The 15,114-nt window shown below is 43.1% G+C and overlaps 1 protein-coding gene across 23 annotated transcripts in view; it reads right to left on the bottom strand.

The window, feature by feature from the left end:
- Positions 1-15,114, bottom strand: part of ZRANB3 (zinc finger RANBP2-type containing 3) — a 61,422-nt gene that overhangs the window by 904 nt on the left and 45,404 nt on the right. For 13 of the 23 annotated variants that reach the window (XM_084809199.1, XM_084809191.1, XM_084809153.1 and 10 more), the window contains 7 exons: positions 11,190-11,414; positions 9,064-9,155; positions 5,972-6,073; positions 4,613-4,758; positions 3,047-3,193; positions 1,013-1,400; positions 325-456 (listed from right to left, as the gene is read on the bottom strand). In XM_084809199.1, coding sequence (XP_084665325.1) covers positions 325-456; positions 1,013-1,400; positions 3,047-3,193; positions 4,613-4,758; positions 5,972-6,073; positions 9,064-9,155; positions 11,190-11,414 — 1,232 coding nt within the window. Of the gene's footprint in view, positions 1-58; positions 457-1,012; positions 1,401-3,046; positions 3,194-4,612; positions 4,759-5,971; positions 6,074-9,063; positions 9,156-11,189; positions 11,415-15,114 lie in introns of those variants that run through there. The other 10 variants (XM_084809076.1, XM_084809002.1, XM_084809042.1 and 7 more) reach the window with 1 other exon arrangement.

A 15,114-nucleotide genomic window follows, 5' to 3' on the forward strand; every position in this document is an offset into this window, starting at 1 on the left:
ATGCATTTCACAGTATTATCTACAGAGAAATTGGGATCAGAGTCTTATGAGGCAAGCTTTTAAGTTATCCTTCAACATATGCTGGTCTACTAGATACTACCTGAAATCATTGGATATGGTATTGCATCAAAATGCAAACAATCGGAGAGAGAAATGGAGACAAGGATCCAGGTCAAGTAGTGGACAGTTATTTGCTGGGCAAACAGAGAATCCTCTTATTTCCCACTGTGCTAAAGTTAACACTTGTAGCTGGTACAGTAATTGGATGCAGAGGGAAGAAGAGGTGGGCTCTTGCAGTGTTCTGGTGCTGTGTTTTGTACTCACCTCCTTGTGACAAACTGTACATAATGTTTGAAGATTTTCTAGAGAACACTGTCCTCCCCCACTGTAAACTGGCTTGATATGATCCACTTGCCAGAAGTGACCTTCAGTTGGGTTCAGTATAATGACATTTAACTGAAATTAGATAGGATATGAGGGTAAGCTACTAAAGCATTACCATTCATCCATTAGCAATATTCAGACATCACATTTTCCAGGTGGGAATGAGCTGTGTACATGCTTCCTTCCCCCTAACACTTCCTGGTTAGTCAAGCCAGTTTGCTATGATGTCCAAAATGGAAAACTAGCTTGAGCAATCCCTCCAAATCAGGATTGCAATTGTTAGAAGGGCTCATCCAACACCATGACAGTTCAGATGATATGGCGATCTGTGATTATATTAAACTGGATCTGTGAGGGAAAGCAAGGATGGAACATGGTTTGAAAGACCTGAGAGCACGATGTCTGAATGCAGCTGGTACATAGATCATAACAGCCTGGTTTACTTTTTTTTCAAGTAATGCTGATAGACGCCAATTCTCAGTTCTTACAAGCATGAAAGAAAGGGGACTATCCACCCAATTATATGCTGGGTTGGGATACAATAATCCAAGATCAACACATGAAAAAAGACTTAATGAACTTTTAGATAATGATGGTTGTCTATGTTCAATAGACAATCAGTGTTTACCTGTGTTAAAGGAAGCTTGGACATCCAAGAGCTCTCCAGAAGACTCTTACGTTGATTCTTTGGGGCATCTCTGACACAGAGGTAGAGTTCCTGGGCATTCAGACTACACTTCTGACAAACCCCATGTTCTATTTCAAAAACTTTAGTTCTCAGGTAACTCTGGCTAGTGTGGAATAAGAAGTCATCCTGACACTTATGAGAACAAAACCGTGTATCCCAGGCAATAGAAGTGGGCATTTGTTCATTCTGGATTGCAGGCTTTTGGCAGCTGAGGCAAAGTGGCTTCCCTTCATTGTCTACAGCCTGCACGTAGCCTTTGCCCAAGGAAGGATCTTCAAAAGCATCAGTCTGACTGGAATTTGGGCAGTTCTTATCTTCTGAAGCCAACCTAAGATAAAGATAAAGAGGCAGCAGTTCCTTGACAATTCCACTGGAGTAAAAATACGTTTTAATGCATTCAGTTTCCAGGGCAGATAACATAATTTCAATAAAACAATGCAAGAAATAAAATATTTAATTAAAACAGCAAGATGCTCAGCAACATAACTGATCAATAAGTTAGTATTTTTAAACAGCTTAAAACAATCAGAATTTTTAAAAGTCTAGAAAAATAAAGTCTTCACAACACTGAAGAGAAAATATTCCCAAAGCATGTGCGGAGGCCCTTTCCCCCATCACCATCTGCCTCAGGTCAGATGGCAGGGGCACTTGAAGGACCTCTGAAGATGATCTAAGTGTATAGTTGGAAGTGTTCCTGCAGTACCCAGGTCCCAAGTCATGTAGGGCTTTCAAAGTAAATGCCAGCACTTTGAATTTGGCTCAGAAACAGACCAGAAATCAGTAGCGGTCTTGAAGCACTAGCAAGGTATGTTCCCAATAACCAGTCCAAGTTCATAACCTGGAAGCTGTATTCTCCTCCCAACTGCTATTTCTCTGCTGTCTTTCAAAGGCAGCCCCACGTACAATACATTGCAGTTGTCTAATCTGGAAGCCATGGCAAGGCTCTCTGTTCAGGAGGGGCCACAGGAGACACACAAATCTAAACTGTTGGAACGGACTCTGTGCCACAGGTATCACCTGAGCTTTCAGAGACCACTGTATCAATAAGCACCGTCACAAGTTGCATATGTGATCATTTAACGGGAGTGCAACCTGATCCAGAATATCACCATCCTAACCAGATGAATCACCCACCAAAAATACCCCCAGTTGTGCCTTTTCTCTCAGCACAGAGCTGTGTGTTGCTCCAAAACCCATTTTTTCTCCTTTTTCAATGCTGAGTTTTTCTGGCAAGCTACACTGCAAAGACCAGACAAGCTACATTTCAAATGGGGTCAAGTTCAGGGGTGGCTGTAAGGGATGGTGGAAGCCACATACCTTCACCAAGCGTGAGCACACAACACTTTTGAACCAAGGTAAGACACTCTTCAATTTAGTTAGATGCTAAGTATTTGTCCTGCATTGCTTATGTACCCGTAGCGTCTTTTCATAGAAGAATCGGGCGAGAACTAGGTTTGGTTGTCTTTGCCAGTCCATGGCTCTGGAGGGCAGGACAACACTAGTTGTCCTGCCCTCCACCTCAGGCACCAGCTGCCACTGGAGATATCTTGCTGTTAAATGCTGACCAATTGTTTGAAAATGAAGGGCTCAGAAGATTGTGTAACTTTTATATTTAAAGTTTCAATAATTTTATCAATTTCATGTATTAACAAAACAGCACAAATACAAAGCCTGGGAGAATAAAAAGGTCTTCACCTGGGCCAAAACAACTACAATGTAGGTGCCAGGCAAGTCTCTTAGGGGAGGGCATTCCATAACTGGGGTGCCACTATTGAAAAGGCCCCAGTCTCTGGTAGCTACATGCTTCACCTCATTTGATGGAGGCTTCTGTAAAAGGGCAGAAGATGACCTTAGAGTCTGGGTAGGTATTTATCCAGAAGGAGACACACCTTCACAGTCAACCTGGCCTCAAGCTGTTAGGGGTTTAAAGGTCATGTAGTTATTAACATTAATATTCTCTTTCTTTCCACTTACGCTGTAGAATGTTTCTCCTTTTCTCCCGCAGAGACAGAGTTGATTTTTATGGCACCTGTGGATTTTTTGGTGACTATACGAACACTGCCCCCACTGCTGTCAGCTTTCCCTACTGAAGCTTTGGCCACGTCCTCCTTTGTTATGTACCTAGAATCACATTAAACATTCCTTTTTAGCCTGTAGCTCAACTCAAAAAATGAAATAAGTCTTCCAGATGCAATCTGGAAAATTAGATCACTTTCAACAGGTACCTCTATTCTATTTTAAATAACATATATTTATTAGTCTTTTATTACAATAGCATGAAAACTATCAGTAGGGTGATGCATTACTGTTTTTTCTCTTAAGAACACAGAAATTCCGAAGTTTAGAATGCCTTTAGCACTGTTCTTGCTAAGGCTATTTCTATCACTGTTCCTCCACCTGCACTACATTTTATCACAAAGAAACATGAAGAGGAGATAAAATAAATGGTATGCTTGGGAAAATACTCATTTCTTCACAGTCTCCTCAAAAACCAGGATGTGAAAGAATGCCATCTGCTGACTTTGTAATGTATTCGCCTAATACATTAGGGCATGAACTGCATGATTGCTAATGGCAACTTAATGGCAACCCACACTGGCGGGTGTTAGACCTTGGGTGGAATCCAATGTGGCTGCTGTGCTCTCACTGATTCTACTGTGCAATTGGGACTCACCACTTGCACAGTGGGGATTTAGCAATTCAGAAGCAAGCCCCAAAGGAAGTGGAAATGGGCATTTCTGCATTGGGACAGCTTGGTGGAGCTCCACTATTTGAGCTCTGCTGACCTGCCCCATTTCTGGAAACAAGTGTTTCCGGTTCCTATCCAAAGTGCCAGATCCATGTTGTGCATGCATGCGGTGAGTCCTGCTGGTGCTTGCGCACCATTGGACTCTGCCCCTTATCATCTGCATGGGAGCAACTACAGGCACAGCAGCAACTGCACATCTAGAATAAGCGTAAGCATCCTGTTTAGGGCCAGGAAGGAATTTCCCCAGCAGATGAGACTGGCTAAAGGATCTGGAGTGGGGGTTCCCCCTTAGGGGAAGCAAACATTTTCCCCCCTGGACAGAGCTCCTGCACTTTTAACAATCCCGTAATAATCAGGAATTCAGCAGGTAAAGCTTTTCTAGTCCCTGTGCCTGCATGCCAAGAAGCAGCTTCACCATCTTAGTTTCTGTCTTTCACATGTTAAATGAGGCTTCCCAGAATAAAAAGCAAGCCTCACCTGTGGCACCTGGCTTGACTCGGATAGTTTCACCTGACACCTTTGCACCTCATTTCTACATTATGTTAGTTACTCAGTAACGAATTTGGCTGGAGCATGGAAGATTATCCTTTAGGATAAGGAATAGCACCAGTCTTTTGATGTTTTTCCAGCTTTGCCATTTGAAGCATTCTGCTTTAAGAGCCAACAGACAGTTAAAACAAGCTTGCCACTAAGTAAATCATCATAATGACGCAAATATGACTTAACAGCTTCTGGCATAATACACTTTACCATCCCTCTACCAGAGTAGTTGAGAGGCTGTAGGCACACACCGTTTGGTACTGCTGAGCTTGGCTTGTTGTTTACATAACATCTCTTCAGCGGCAAGAATGGGACTAGAAAATATCTGGCTACTTTTCCTGATAATTCTCTGCTTCATGGCTGTTAGACCACTCCATTCTCTTACAAACCTCAGTATCTAGAGGAGAAAATACAAAACTTTATATTGAAATGGTATAGAATTTACCTGGAAACAAACAAGAGCACTGGATTTGGGCACAGTTGGTTTCAACTATAAATGCAACGGTAGTAAAAAAGCAAATCTATACATAAAACTAGTACTTAAAAAAGCAAGCCTACCACTTTCAGGCACTGAAGGTCAACAGCTGAAAGCAAAGTTCATTACCTATAACTCTTGTTTTTTTAAGAGTTTCTCATTTGCTCATGCACACTTACTTCCAGCAGATTTCCTACTCTAGAACAATAGTTTGGTCTAGAACAATAGTTTGATTCAGTGGTGTCTGGAAATAGTAACGCACATAGAGCAGAACACTTGTAGGGGAAGATATCTCTTTGCTCAAGACTCACTACTCCAGAAACTTCACTGCCTACAGTTAATCTAGAATTAACCTACGGGGAGCCTATTGCCCAGAGACCATGTTGGACTCCAACTCCCATCAGCCACTCTCTCACAGCTTCATTCCCTCCCCTCTGCAATATGGGGGATAATAATAGTGATATTGTTATAAGGTTTACAATTAGATTACACATGTTAATTGCTTTGAACATTTGAAAGCAATATACAAATGTTAAGTATTGCATTAAGAACAGAGATATTTCCAGCCTCCATTTTTAGATGTCTCTAAAAACATACTTTGAAATTTTTTTTTGAATTCTGGCTTTCTACAGTATTGGCACACATATTTATTTACATGTTCATGTGACACACATACACACAAACATTGATGTTTGTGTGCGTTCCCACTGTCTGTATTTACCTGTTTAAAAACTACAAAGATAGGAACAAAAAAATTGTTCCTAATTGCTTTTGTGAATGCACCCTTAAAATTCTTCCTGTTTGTGGTTCTTCTCTTTTTTTAAATGTTGTTGTCCATTGCTGCTAAGGTACAAGTTTTCTTAAAAAATGATCCTGTCAACAGAATTCAGTTACTAATTCTACAGATGGGAACTTTAATTATACAGCTGAGTGTATGTACAGACAAGGGAAGTGTTATATTTTTCCCCAAAGAAACAGATTCCACTAAAAAAAGCAATTAAGATCTGTATATGCTTAGCTAATAATTAAAAACCTGAGATCAAGGCAGAACATTTTGTTAATTACATGGATAAGCACAAGCACATGCTCAGGGCATTATTTATAACTGCACCCAGAATTACTAAATTGATCTTACCAATGAACGGTTCTGCTTTTGTTGAAAACACTTTGGTAAATCTTCCCAGTTATCTAGTTTTATGTCCAATGGAATGAAGTTACAATTCAGGGGCTTTCCATCCTGGATGAATCAAAGAAATGTTCTTTTAATCTCCTAAATCAGGAAGGCATTCAGTTCTCTGAAGGTTTTTAAGAAGTTGGTATTTTTTTCTACCACTCATTTATCTTCAGTGACTCATCATGCTGCTTCTTACAAGAAACCCAAGTACCTCTCATTTTAGCCAACTGCATGATATACAATGTTTCATTTCTAGCAAAAAGCAATCTACTTCAAATAACATTAAAATACAAAACAAACGTAAAACAAGACTATACGAAGCCACGAAAAAACTGCTATTTGTAGTGTATTTCTCACACACTATTAATGATAAAACAATAAATATATAAATTAAATTACCTTAATAGATTCTTTTAAAAACTATCTTAAGCTGCTCCCCAGCTGCAGCAGCTTTATCTGCCCTGTGCCCTCTCCTCAATGGGAGAAGGTGTGAGGCAGGCAGAGCAGATGTGCCAGGAGGATCTTCCTTCTGACTTGCCTGATGGGGACCAAATAAGTCAGGGGACATGGTCACGTCCCCTTTGATGTCATTAGACTTGCAGAGGGATGACGGGAGGGTCATTTGGCCTCACACTCAATTTAGGTTGCCCTCCCCTGCTTTAGAATTACATGTGAACTCTTCCAAAAGTTCACCACTTTTACCGTTTTCATATCTCTAGCAGATTTTAAGAGTCAGAGACTGTATTGACATGTTTCAACAATTTCCGAATGTATTATCATGATCAAGCCAGTATGCCCACCGCCTGCCCAGACTTATGTTCCAGGATTGCTTCAAATAATACTTGCATCAAGTATGAGCCCATGGACATACTGATTGCCCAGTGAGTCAGGAAAAAGGGCTACATTTAATACTTAAATACTGCATAAAGTAATATTAATAGCAAATACCTGGGGGGGGGACTGTAGAATATGCAAGGCATATTTGCATATTCTACTGCAAATGTCAAGGTGACCTTGAGATGGAAAACAAAATCAGGGAGATCTCTAAATCAGGAAGTGTTGTATTAATGGGTGACTTCAGTTACCCCCACACTGACTGGATAAATGCATGTTCCAGTTACAACAAAGATGTTAAATTTCTTGATACCCTAAATGATTGTGCCCTAGAACAGATGGTCATGGAACCGATCAGAGGGGAGGCGACCCTGGATTTAATCCTAAGTGGTGTTGCACAGGACCTAGTATGTGATGTAAATGTTGTTGAACCAATTGGCAACCATGGCCACAGTACTATCAGATTTAATATATATTTAAGTGGAAAACTGCCCAGGAAGTCCAACTGTCACATTTGACTATAAAAGAGGAAACTTCTCTAAAATGAGGGAACTGATGAAAAGGAAGTTGAAAGGGGCAGTCAAGAGGGTTAAATCTCTTCAAAATGCTTGGCGGTTACTCAAAATCACAATAATAGAAGCTCAGCTAAAATGTATACCACAGGTTAGGAAAGGTGGCACCAAGACCAAGAGGTCACCGACATGGTTAACTAATAGTGTCAAAGAAGCTATTAGAGAAAAGAAGGCTTCCTTCAGAAAACAGAAGTCTTTCCCAAATGAGGAAAATGAAAGGGAGCTCAAGCTTGCATAAAGGCGATGCAAACAGACAATAAGAGATGCAAAAAAGCATTTTGAAAAACGTATCGCTAATAACATCAAGGCCAACAATAAAGAATTCTTTAAACACATCAGAAGCAGGAAACCAACTAGGAAGGTAGTTGGACAACAATGGAGTTAAACGAGGACAAGGAGATTGCGGAGAAGCTGAACGAATTCTTCTCAACTGTCTTCACTGCAGAAGATATAGGACAGATACCTGTGCCTGAATTTATGTTTTCAGGAAGGGAGATTGAGGAACTGAGGCAAATACCAGTGTCAAAGAAGTTCTCCACCTTATGGACACAGTGAAAGTTAATAAATCACTGGGCCCAAATAGTATCCATCCTAGAGTTCTTAAAGAACTCAAATATGAAATTGCAGATCTAACCAAAATATGCAACATGCCCCTAAGATCAGCCTCTGTACCAGAGGCCTGGAAGATGGCCAATGTAACACCAATTTTTAAAAAGGGATCCAGGAGGGAACCGAGATGGCTATATGCAACCTCTAGTATCAGAGGCAGTATGCCTATGTACACTGGAACTTGGGCAGGAGGGTGCTGTTGCACTTGCGTCCAGCTTGTGGGTTTCTAGTCAGCAGCTGGTTGGCCACTGTGTGAACAGAATGCTGGACTGGACCCTTAGTCTGTCCAGCATGGCTCTTTTTATGTTCTTATAATCACATGTACATTGTTACATTGCAATTGAGCCCAGTTGTATAGAGGCATGGAAGAGGATAGCAGCTCTCAAGACAACTATGCACACAACAGGGCTATTCAGATGACACAACAGCCCACTTTGGGTTATTTAACCCACGGTGAGGCTGCAGTGCATGTGGCTGCCATTTAATATTCAACCCCTGCTCAGGGGTTGTGTTGTGTAAACTTGGCAAATGTGGGTTATGTGAGGGTTAAACAACCCTCACATATGCGAGGTTATGCAGGGGCTCTTTTAGGTTTAACCCTCACATAACCCATGCTCACTGGGTTTGCATGACACAATAACCCCCGAGTAGGGGCTGTATAGGCAACCTGGCACCCATAGGCACCATGGCTCGTCGTGGGTTAAATAACCCATGATGAGCTGCTGCGCGTCGTCTGAACCTGGTCAATGGCTTGGATCTAACAGTGTCTTGTGTGATCAGAAAGGCACTTCTGCTTGTACAAGGTGTCACCCTGATTTTTGCCAACTTTCCCTTCCTGATGCCTCCTGGATTTTTCCCAATTCTCCCCTCCTTGCGCAGCCACACCACATCCCATACAGTTCCAAAGGGTCCCTTGGCACTCAGGAGTGACTTTTCAGACAGTGAAGGTAGCTCCAGTGGGGAGAGGGGGCAGAAATGTTGCACAAATGGAACTCTGCTTGCACTTCTTTGGACCCAAGCCAAGAAATAATTACCTACCTTTGTGTAGACATGAATTCTGTCAGTGTTCCTACTTGCAAAGAACATCAGGCCACAATATGATGGAAAGGATTCTGAATCCTGCAAATGCTCTAGAAATAAAAGTTAAGCGACTTCAGCTTTACTTCAAACTATTTCACTTTTATTGTCTTATAACAGATAAGACAATACACATACCATGCTCTACTCCACTTACCAAGAAATCTCTATGTCCTCCTTTACTATGAGCCTGTGTCAAGCTTTATAGCTTCTGTGAGATAAGGTGAGCCTGTGCCTACTTGAGGGGCACAACGACACGTGCCCAGGACAGCTGTACTAGCAGGAGTGGGAAGTGAAACACCAGCACAGCAAGGCCAAGCCTCAGCAATGGCATTGGGTGGTGGGGTGGGGGGTGAGCATGTTGTCCCTTTGGACTACTGTTAGGAGGCTTATGCTGACCCTTACAAGTCATTGTTAAGGCCCATCAGTTCATGGAACAAGGCTGTGAGTAAAAAGTTCTGTTTCAAATTTCAGATTTATCATTGCTAGTATAGCCAGGCAACAATGGTAACCTAAAGAATATTGAAGAGACCTAGGTTCAAGTTTCTGCTTAGCCAGGATAGTTTGGGGCTCTAGGTAAACCATAGCGCAACTTCAGTTCTCCATCTGTGCAACAGAGCTATTAGGCTGCAATCCTATACACACTTACTTGGGAGTAAACCCTATTGCAGTCAATAGAACTTAACTTCCAAGTAGACATGTGTAGGTTTGCACTGTTAATAACTTAACTCCCAAGATTGTTCTGAGGATGAATGAGGTAATTATTGGAATACTAAGGGAGTATGAGGGATAATATGAGGGAATTATTGGTATACTAAGAAGCTATAGAAAAAAAGTACTACTAATATTACTAATCACAGCATTACTATACAACACCCTTTTATGGCTATATTCAGGGGCAAATATATGCACCAAGATTACACACCAGTTCTTCCAGCTTAACAGCAGCATGCTTCATAAAATGTTTGGTAACTTTAGTACAGAGAGAGAAACAAGTCAAATTAATTCTGTAGACAAGTGAAGCTTTCCAAAAATAACACCTTTTAGGAGTGCTTCTTGCAACCTGTCCAGATTGCTAGACTGCAAACCACCACCCTGCCAGGAACTCTGCAAATGAACTGAGAGTGCCCTCTTACGCCTATCATCTAAGCGCCAGGTGCAAGCAATGAGGGCAGGAAGATTTGTTTTGGGCAATTGTTTCACTATCTCTGAACTCTTTTTCTCTTGAGGTCCTGCTCTTCTTTAAAGGACGCAAGCAAGGCCTCTCTTATTATTATATATATAATTAGTTTCTTTTTAAAAATTTTTGGGCTCCATCCAACATCCCCTTGTGCAATGTAACTTCCCCTTCCTCTCTTCCCCACTGCAGCCCCCTATGCCCATTCCTAATATGTCCCCAATCCTCTGGAGAAGATTTGGGTAGCACGTGGGGGCTGCAGGAAGGAGGGAGAATCGGTTCCACCAGCAGTGTCTATTCTGTTGACAGATGGCACAGTTGGACAGAACCCATTCCCACTATTTGGGCTTTTGAAGATATTATACTTACACTGATCTCTTGAGGGTGCTGGGAATATATGCTAAAACAGTAGTTAATTCACAGAAACATTTAGGGTGCAATCCTAGACAGCTGCTAGACGGCCATAGGATTGTTCGGTTTTTGGGAATTGACCCCGGAGACTCCGAGGTCAGTTCCCAGAAAGCCTCCTCCCCGCCTCCTCCCCCTCATAGGCAGCCTGGATCGTCCCCAGGCTCCACACTTGTAAGAGCAGTGTGGACCAGGACAAAAGGGGGCATTCCTGGGGGTGGGGAGTGCGGAGTGTCAGTACAATGCTTCCTGTGCGTCGTCTGGCCTCCCCCCTGCCACTCCAAAGTCCCATGGCTAGATAGCTGAAATCAGCCGTCTAGCTGCGAATGCAGAGCGGCTGGAGCATGGAGAAGATCCCTCCGTGCTCCACCCACCCTGCATTGGATAGGTGGTCACCTCCAAGTTTGGAGGCGGCCTCCTATCCTGTTAGGATGGCTCCCTCTGTACATGCTCACAACAGTCTGCTAATCATTTGCCCCCAAAGGAAATCCCCTTTCCTTACCATCTCTGAGCTCTTGCTCACAACAATCTGATTGCTTATCCACAACAGTGGCAGCTTTTCCCTCAGTTCCACCAGATATTCCAGGCAATGGTTGTCCTACATTTTTCCTCTGGCTGTCTTCATTGGTTTTCTCTGCACTATTAGGACTTGTACTAACTTGGGGTGCATTTTCTTTTACACACTCGGAAGAGATAGAGTCATTGATCCGACTTTTATTCTGTATAACTGTGGATATTGAAAAGAAAGAACAGCAGTTAGACCTCCTTTGTGTACTGGCAGAAACTGCATTTTTATAACAAATCCTAGAACATATCCCTGGTATAAAGGCTAGTGAGTTCTTAAGAGAAAGAGCTGCTAACACAACCAATTTATATTGATAATTCTCAAAGTGAAAGGAAGGCTTTGGACTTCAACTCCCATCAGCCCCAGCCAGCATGGCCTATTGTCAAGAACGCTGGGAGCTGCAGTCCAAAGCCTCTGGAGGGGACCAAGTTGGGGAAGGCTGGTCTATTGTCTGTAAACTTCACCTCCAACACCTCTCCTTGGCTATCTCTTGCAAAATTGTAATTCAGGTGTCTGCTACAGAAGTGATCATCAGGCAATGCATTCAGGTGGAAGTTAATTTGCTTCCTTGTTTGTTCTGTTTTGGAAATGGTAGTTTTGGCTATTTTCCGGTTACTCCTGGTTCTGTCTCCCTTCACCACTCCCACCCAGCCCCCATGCTAGTTATTACACAGAAGACTTTTCTGTATTTTGCTGTACTCGGGGGGTACGGAACCTCAAGCCCTCCTGGGGGCCAAAGCTGGCCCACCTGGGTTCCCCAGCTAGTCATGATCCTTCCCCTGGCCCCACTCCCTTTTCTCCAGCCATCAATCATCTGGTAGTTTCTTAGTTTTTGTGCAGTTTTTTCTTATTTGAAATGGTTGAAATACCACTCCTAAGGATCTCACTGGCAGTACTTATTTATTTACTACCTTTCTATTCCATTCAATAGCCAAAGCTCTCTGAGCAGTTCACAACAATGAAAACCCTAATTACAACATGATAAAATATAAATGTTTAAAAATACAGTATAAAATAAAAAATAAATAAAAAAACCTAGCAGCAGTAACAGATTTAAACAAGAGAAACTAAAAAACTAAAATGCCTGGGAAAATAAAAGGGCCTTCACCTGACACTGAAAAGACCACAACATAGGTGCCAGGCGAGCCTCTCTGGTGAGGTCATTCCACAATTGAGGCACCACAACAGAAAAGGCCCTCATCTAAGTAGCCACCCACCTCACTTAATTTAACGGGGGCTCCTGGGAAAGGGCCACTGAAGACAATCTTAGATATATATGGGAAGAGATTATCCTTCAGATAACCTGGCCCCAAGCCATTTAGGGCCTTGAATGCTAATACCAGCACTTTGAATCTGGCCTAGAAATGGACTGGCAGCCAGTGCAGCTGGAAAAGTACTGGTGTAATGTGATCTGGTTGGCCAGTCCCTGTTAACAATCTTGCTGTCCTATTTTGGACTAGCTGAAGTTTCTGGACCGTTTTCAAAGGCAGCCCCACGTATAACGCATTGCAGTAATCCAGATGATAAGTTATCAGAGTATGGGTAACTGTAGCTAGGCTATCTCTGTCTAGATACGGACATAGATGGCCTAAGCTGATAAAAAGTGTTCCGTGCCACCGAGTCCACCTGAGCCTGTAATGACAGTGCTGGATCCAAGAGTGCTGGATCTCAAACTACAAACCTGCTCATTTAGGGGGAGTGCAACCCCCTCCAGAACAGGTTGAATATCACTTGGCTGGGCAGACAAACCACTCACTAACAGTACCTCCATCTTGTCTGGATTGAGTCTCAGTTTACTGGCCCTCATTCACTCCATTATCATGCCTAGGCACGAACTCAGAACAGCCACTGCCTCATCTGGATTTGATGACAAGAAGAGAGTGTACTGGGTGTCATCCGCATATTGATGACACCTCAGCCAACACCTCTAGATAATGTCCCCCAGTGGTTTCATGTAGACATTGAAAAGCATGGGGGATAGAATAGAGCCCTGTGGAACCCCACAGCATTGCTGCCAAGGCATAGAACCCCAGTACCACCTTCTGGAATCAGCCATCCAATTAGGAGTGGAACCATACAATGCAGTGCCTCCTACTCCCAACCCAGTCAACCTATCTAGTAGAATACCATGGTCAATGGTATTGACAGCTGCCAAGAGGTCCAAGAAAATCAACAGGGTCACAATCCCCCATCCCCGTTTTGGCAAAGGTAATCCCACGGGGCGCCCAAGGCAGTTTCTGTTCCAAAACCAGGCCTGAAGCCTGAGTGAAACACATCTAGATGATCAGTTTCATTTGGGAGTGCCTGGAGTTGACTGGCAACCACCCACTCTAGCACCTTGCCCAGGAAGGGGATGTTCACTACTGGCCTATAGCTGTTAACATCATCCAGGTCCAGGTTAGGTTTTTCAGGAGTGGCCGAATTACTGTCTCCTTTAAAGAGGCTAGTACCACCCCCTCTCTCAAGGAGGAATTTACAAAGTCCTGGACCCAGCTGGACATCCACTCCCTATTAGATGTAGTAAAGCACAAAGGACAAGGGCCAAGGAAAACAACAGTTGACTTTTGAATTTTTGAATTATTGTTATTATTACTATTTACATTTCTATACCTCCCCATAGCCGAAGCTCTCTGGGCAGTATACAGAAGTCAAAACATTAAATACAATATAAAAAGTTTAAAAGCCATTTACATAAAAGCGCACAGACAATATGTCCAAACAACATATAACTAAAAACAACTTTGAACTGTCAGTCATAACTAAAGACACATCCAGGACCAATTAAAACCCATCATGTGCTGCTGAATGCCTAGGAAAAGAGACAGGTCTTAACCTGGGGCCAAAAAGATAATAATGTTGGTGCCAGGTGGACCTCATTAGGGAGCTCGTTCCACAGATGGGGGGCCACCACTGAGAAGGTCCTCTCCTCGTTGCTGCCTTCCAAGCTTCCCTTGGAGGAGGCTGTCAAGGGCTCCTTGGAGGCCTCTCTCAGTCTAATCCAGTAGCCAAGTCCAGACATAGACAAAGGGATTCCTTTCAAAGCTTTATTCTTCTTTTACAACTTAACAACTCTACCGTTTGCAACTAGATCTGAGCAGCACAGTACCTATGCCCTAAGTTGGAACAGTTGGTCCCCGTTTGAAAGGGAATTACTGGCAGACCCCTGAACTTAAGGACTAGGGAGAGTCCCTCCCCTTTTCCCTTGGATCCTCTGGGCGCAGCCATTGTTTGCGTGCCAACCGGGCACTACGCCTCCTTTCTGCGCCCTCCATTTGGCGCCACTCTCTGTGTCGGTGTCGCACGTCCACCAAGTCTGCTATCCGTGCTCTGTCACTCCCTGGACTGCTATCTAAGCTAGGAATGCTGGTGGGAGGAATCTCCGTCAGTTCTTGGCCCTGGGAAAGAGGAGCGCGCTCCTCTCCCAGGAGCGACTGCTCTTCCTCAGAATCAGAACTACTCTGGGATTCTATGGGCTCAGTGTCCACCCTGACAGAGGCACTTGGAGGAGGACCTTAGGTGCTGAATGTAGCGTACAAGTAGGTTCATTTCGGGAGAGGCCTGCCATTAGGTATTGTGGTCCCAAGCCATGTAGGGCTTTATAGGTTAAAACCAGCACCTTGAATTGAGCTCGGAAGCATATAGGCAGCCAGTGCAAGCAGGCCAGAGTCCATCTTACATGTTTGGACCTTACTTAATCCTCTTAGCAAACAAAAATGGAAGCTTTTATCATTATGTCTGAATAAGGTTATAGAGTTATATTTGTTTAAAAATGGATTTATCTCTGTATTCTGCATGTGTTTGTCATAGATCCGCCTTGCGCAGAATGTTACCAAGTTTCCAGGTTGACACACAGGTGCACACT

Source organism: Heloderma suspectum, chromosome 1, assembly GCF_057233095.1.
Source record: "Heloderma suspectum isolate Gila_16-S chromosome 1, 16-S_ref, whole genome shotgun sequence".
NCBI lineage: Eukaryota > Metazoa > Chordata > Lepidosauria > Squamata > Helodermatidae > Heloderma > Heloderma suspectum.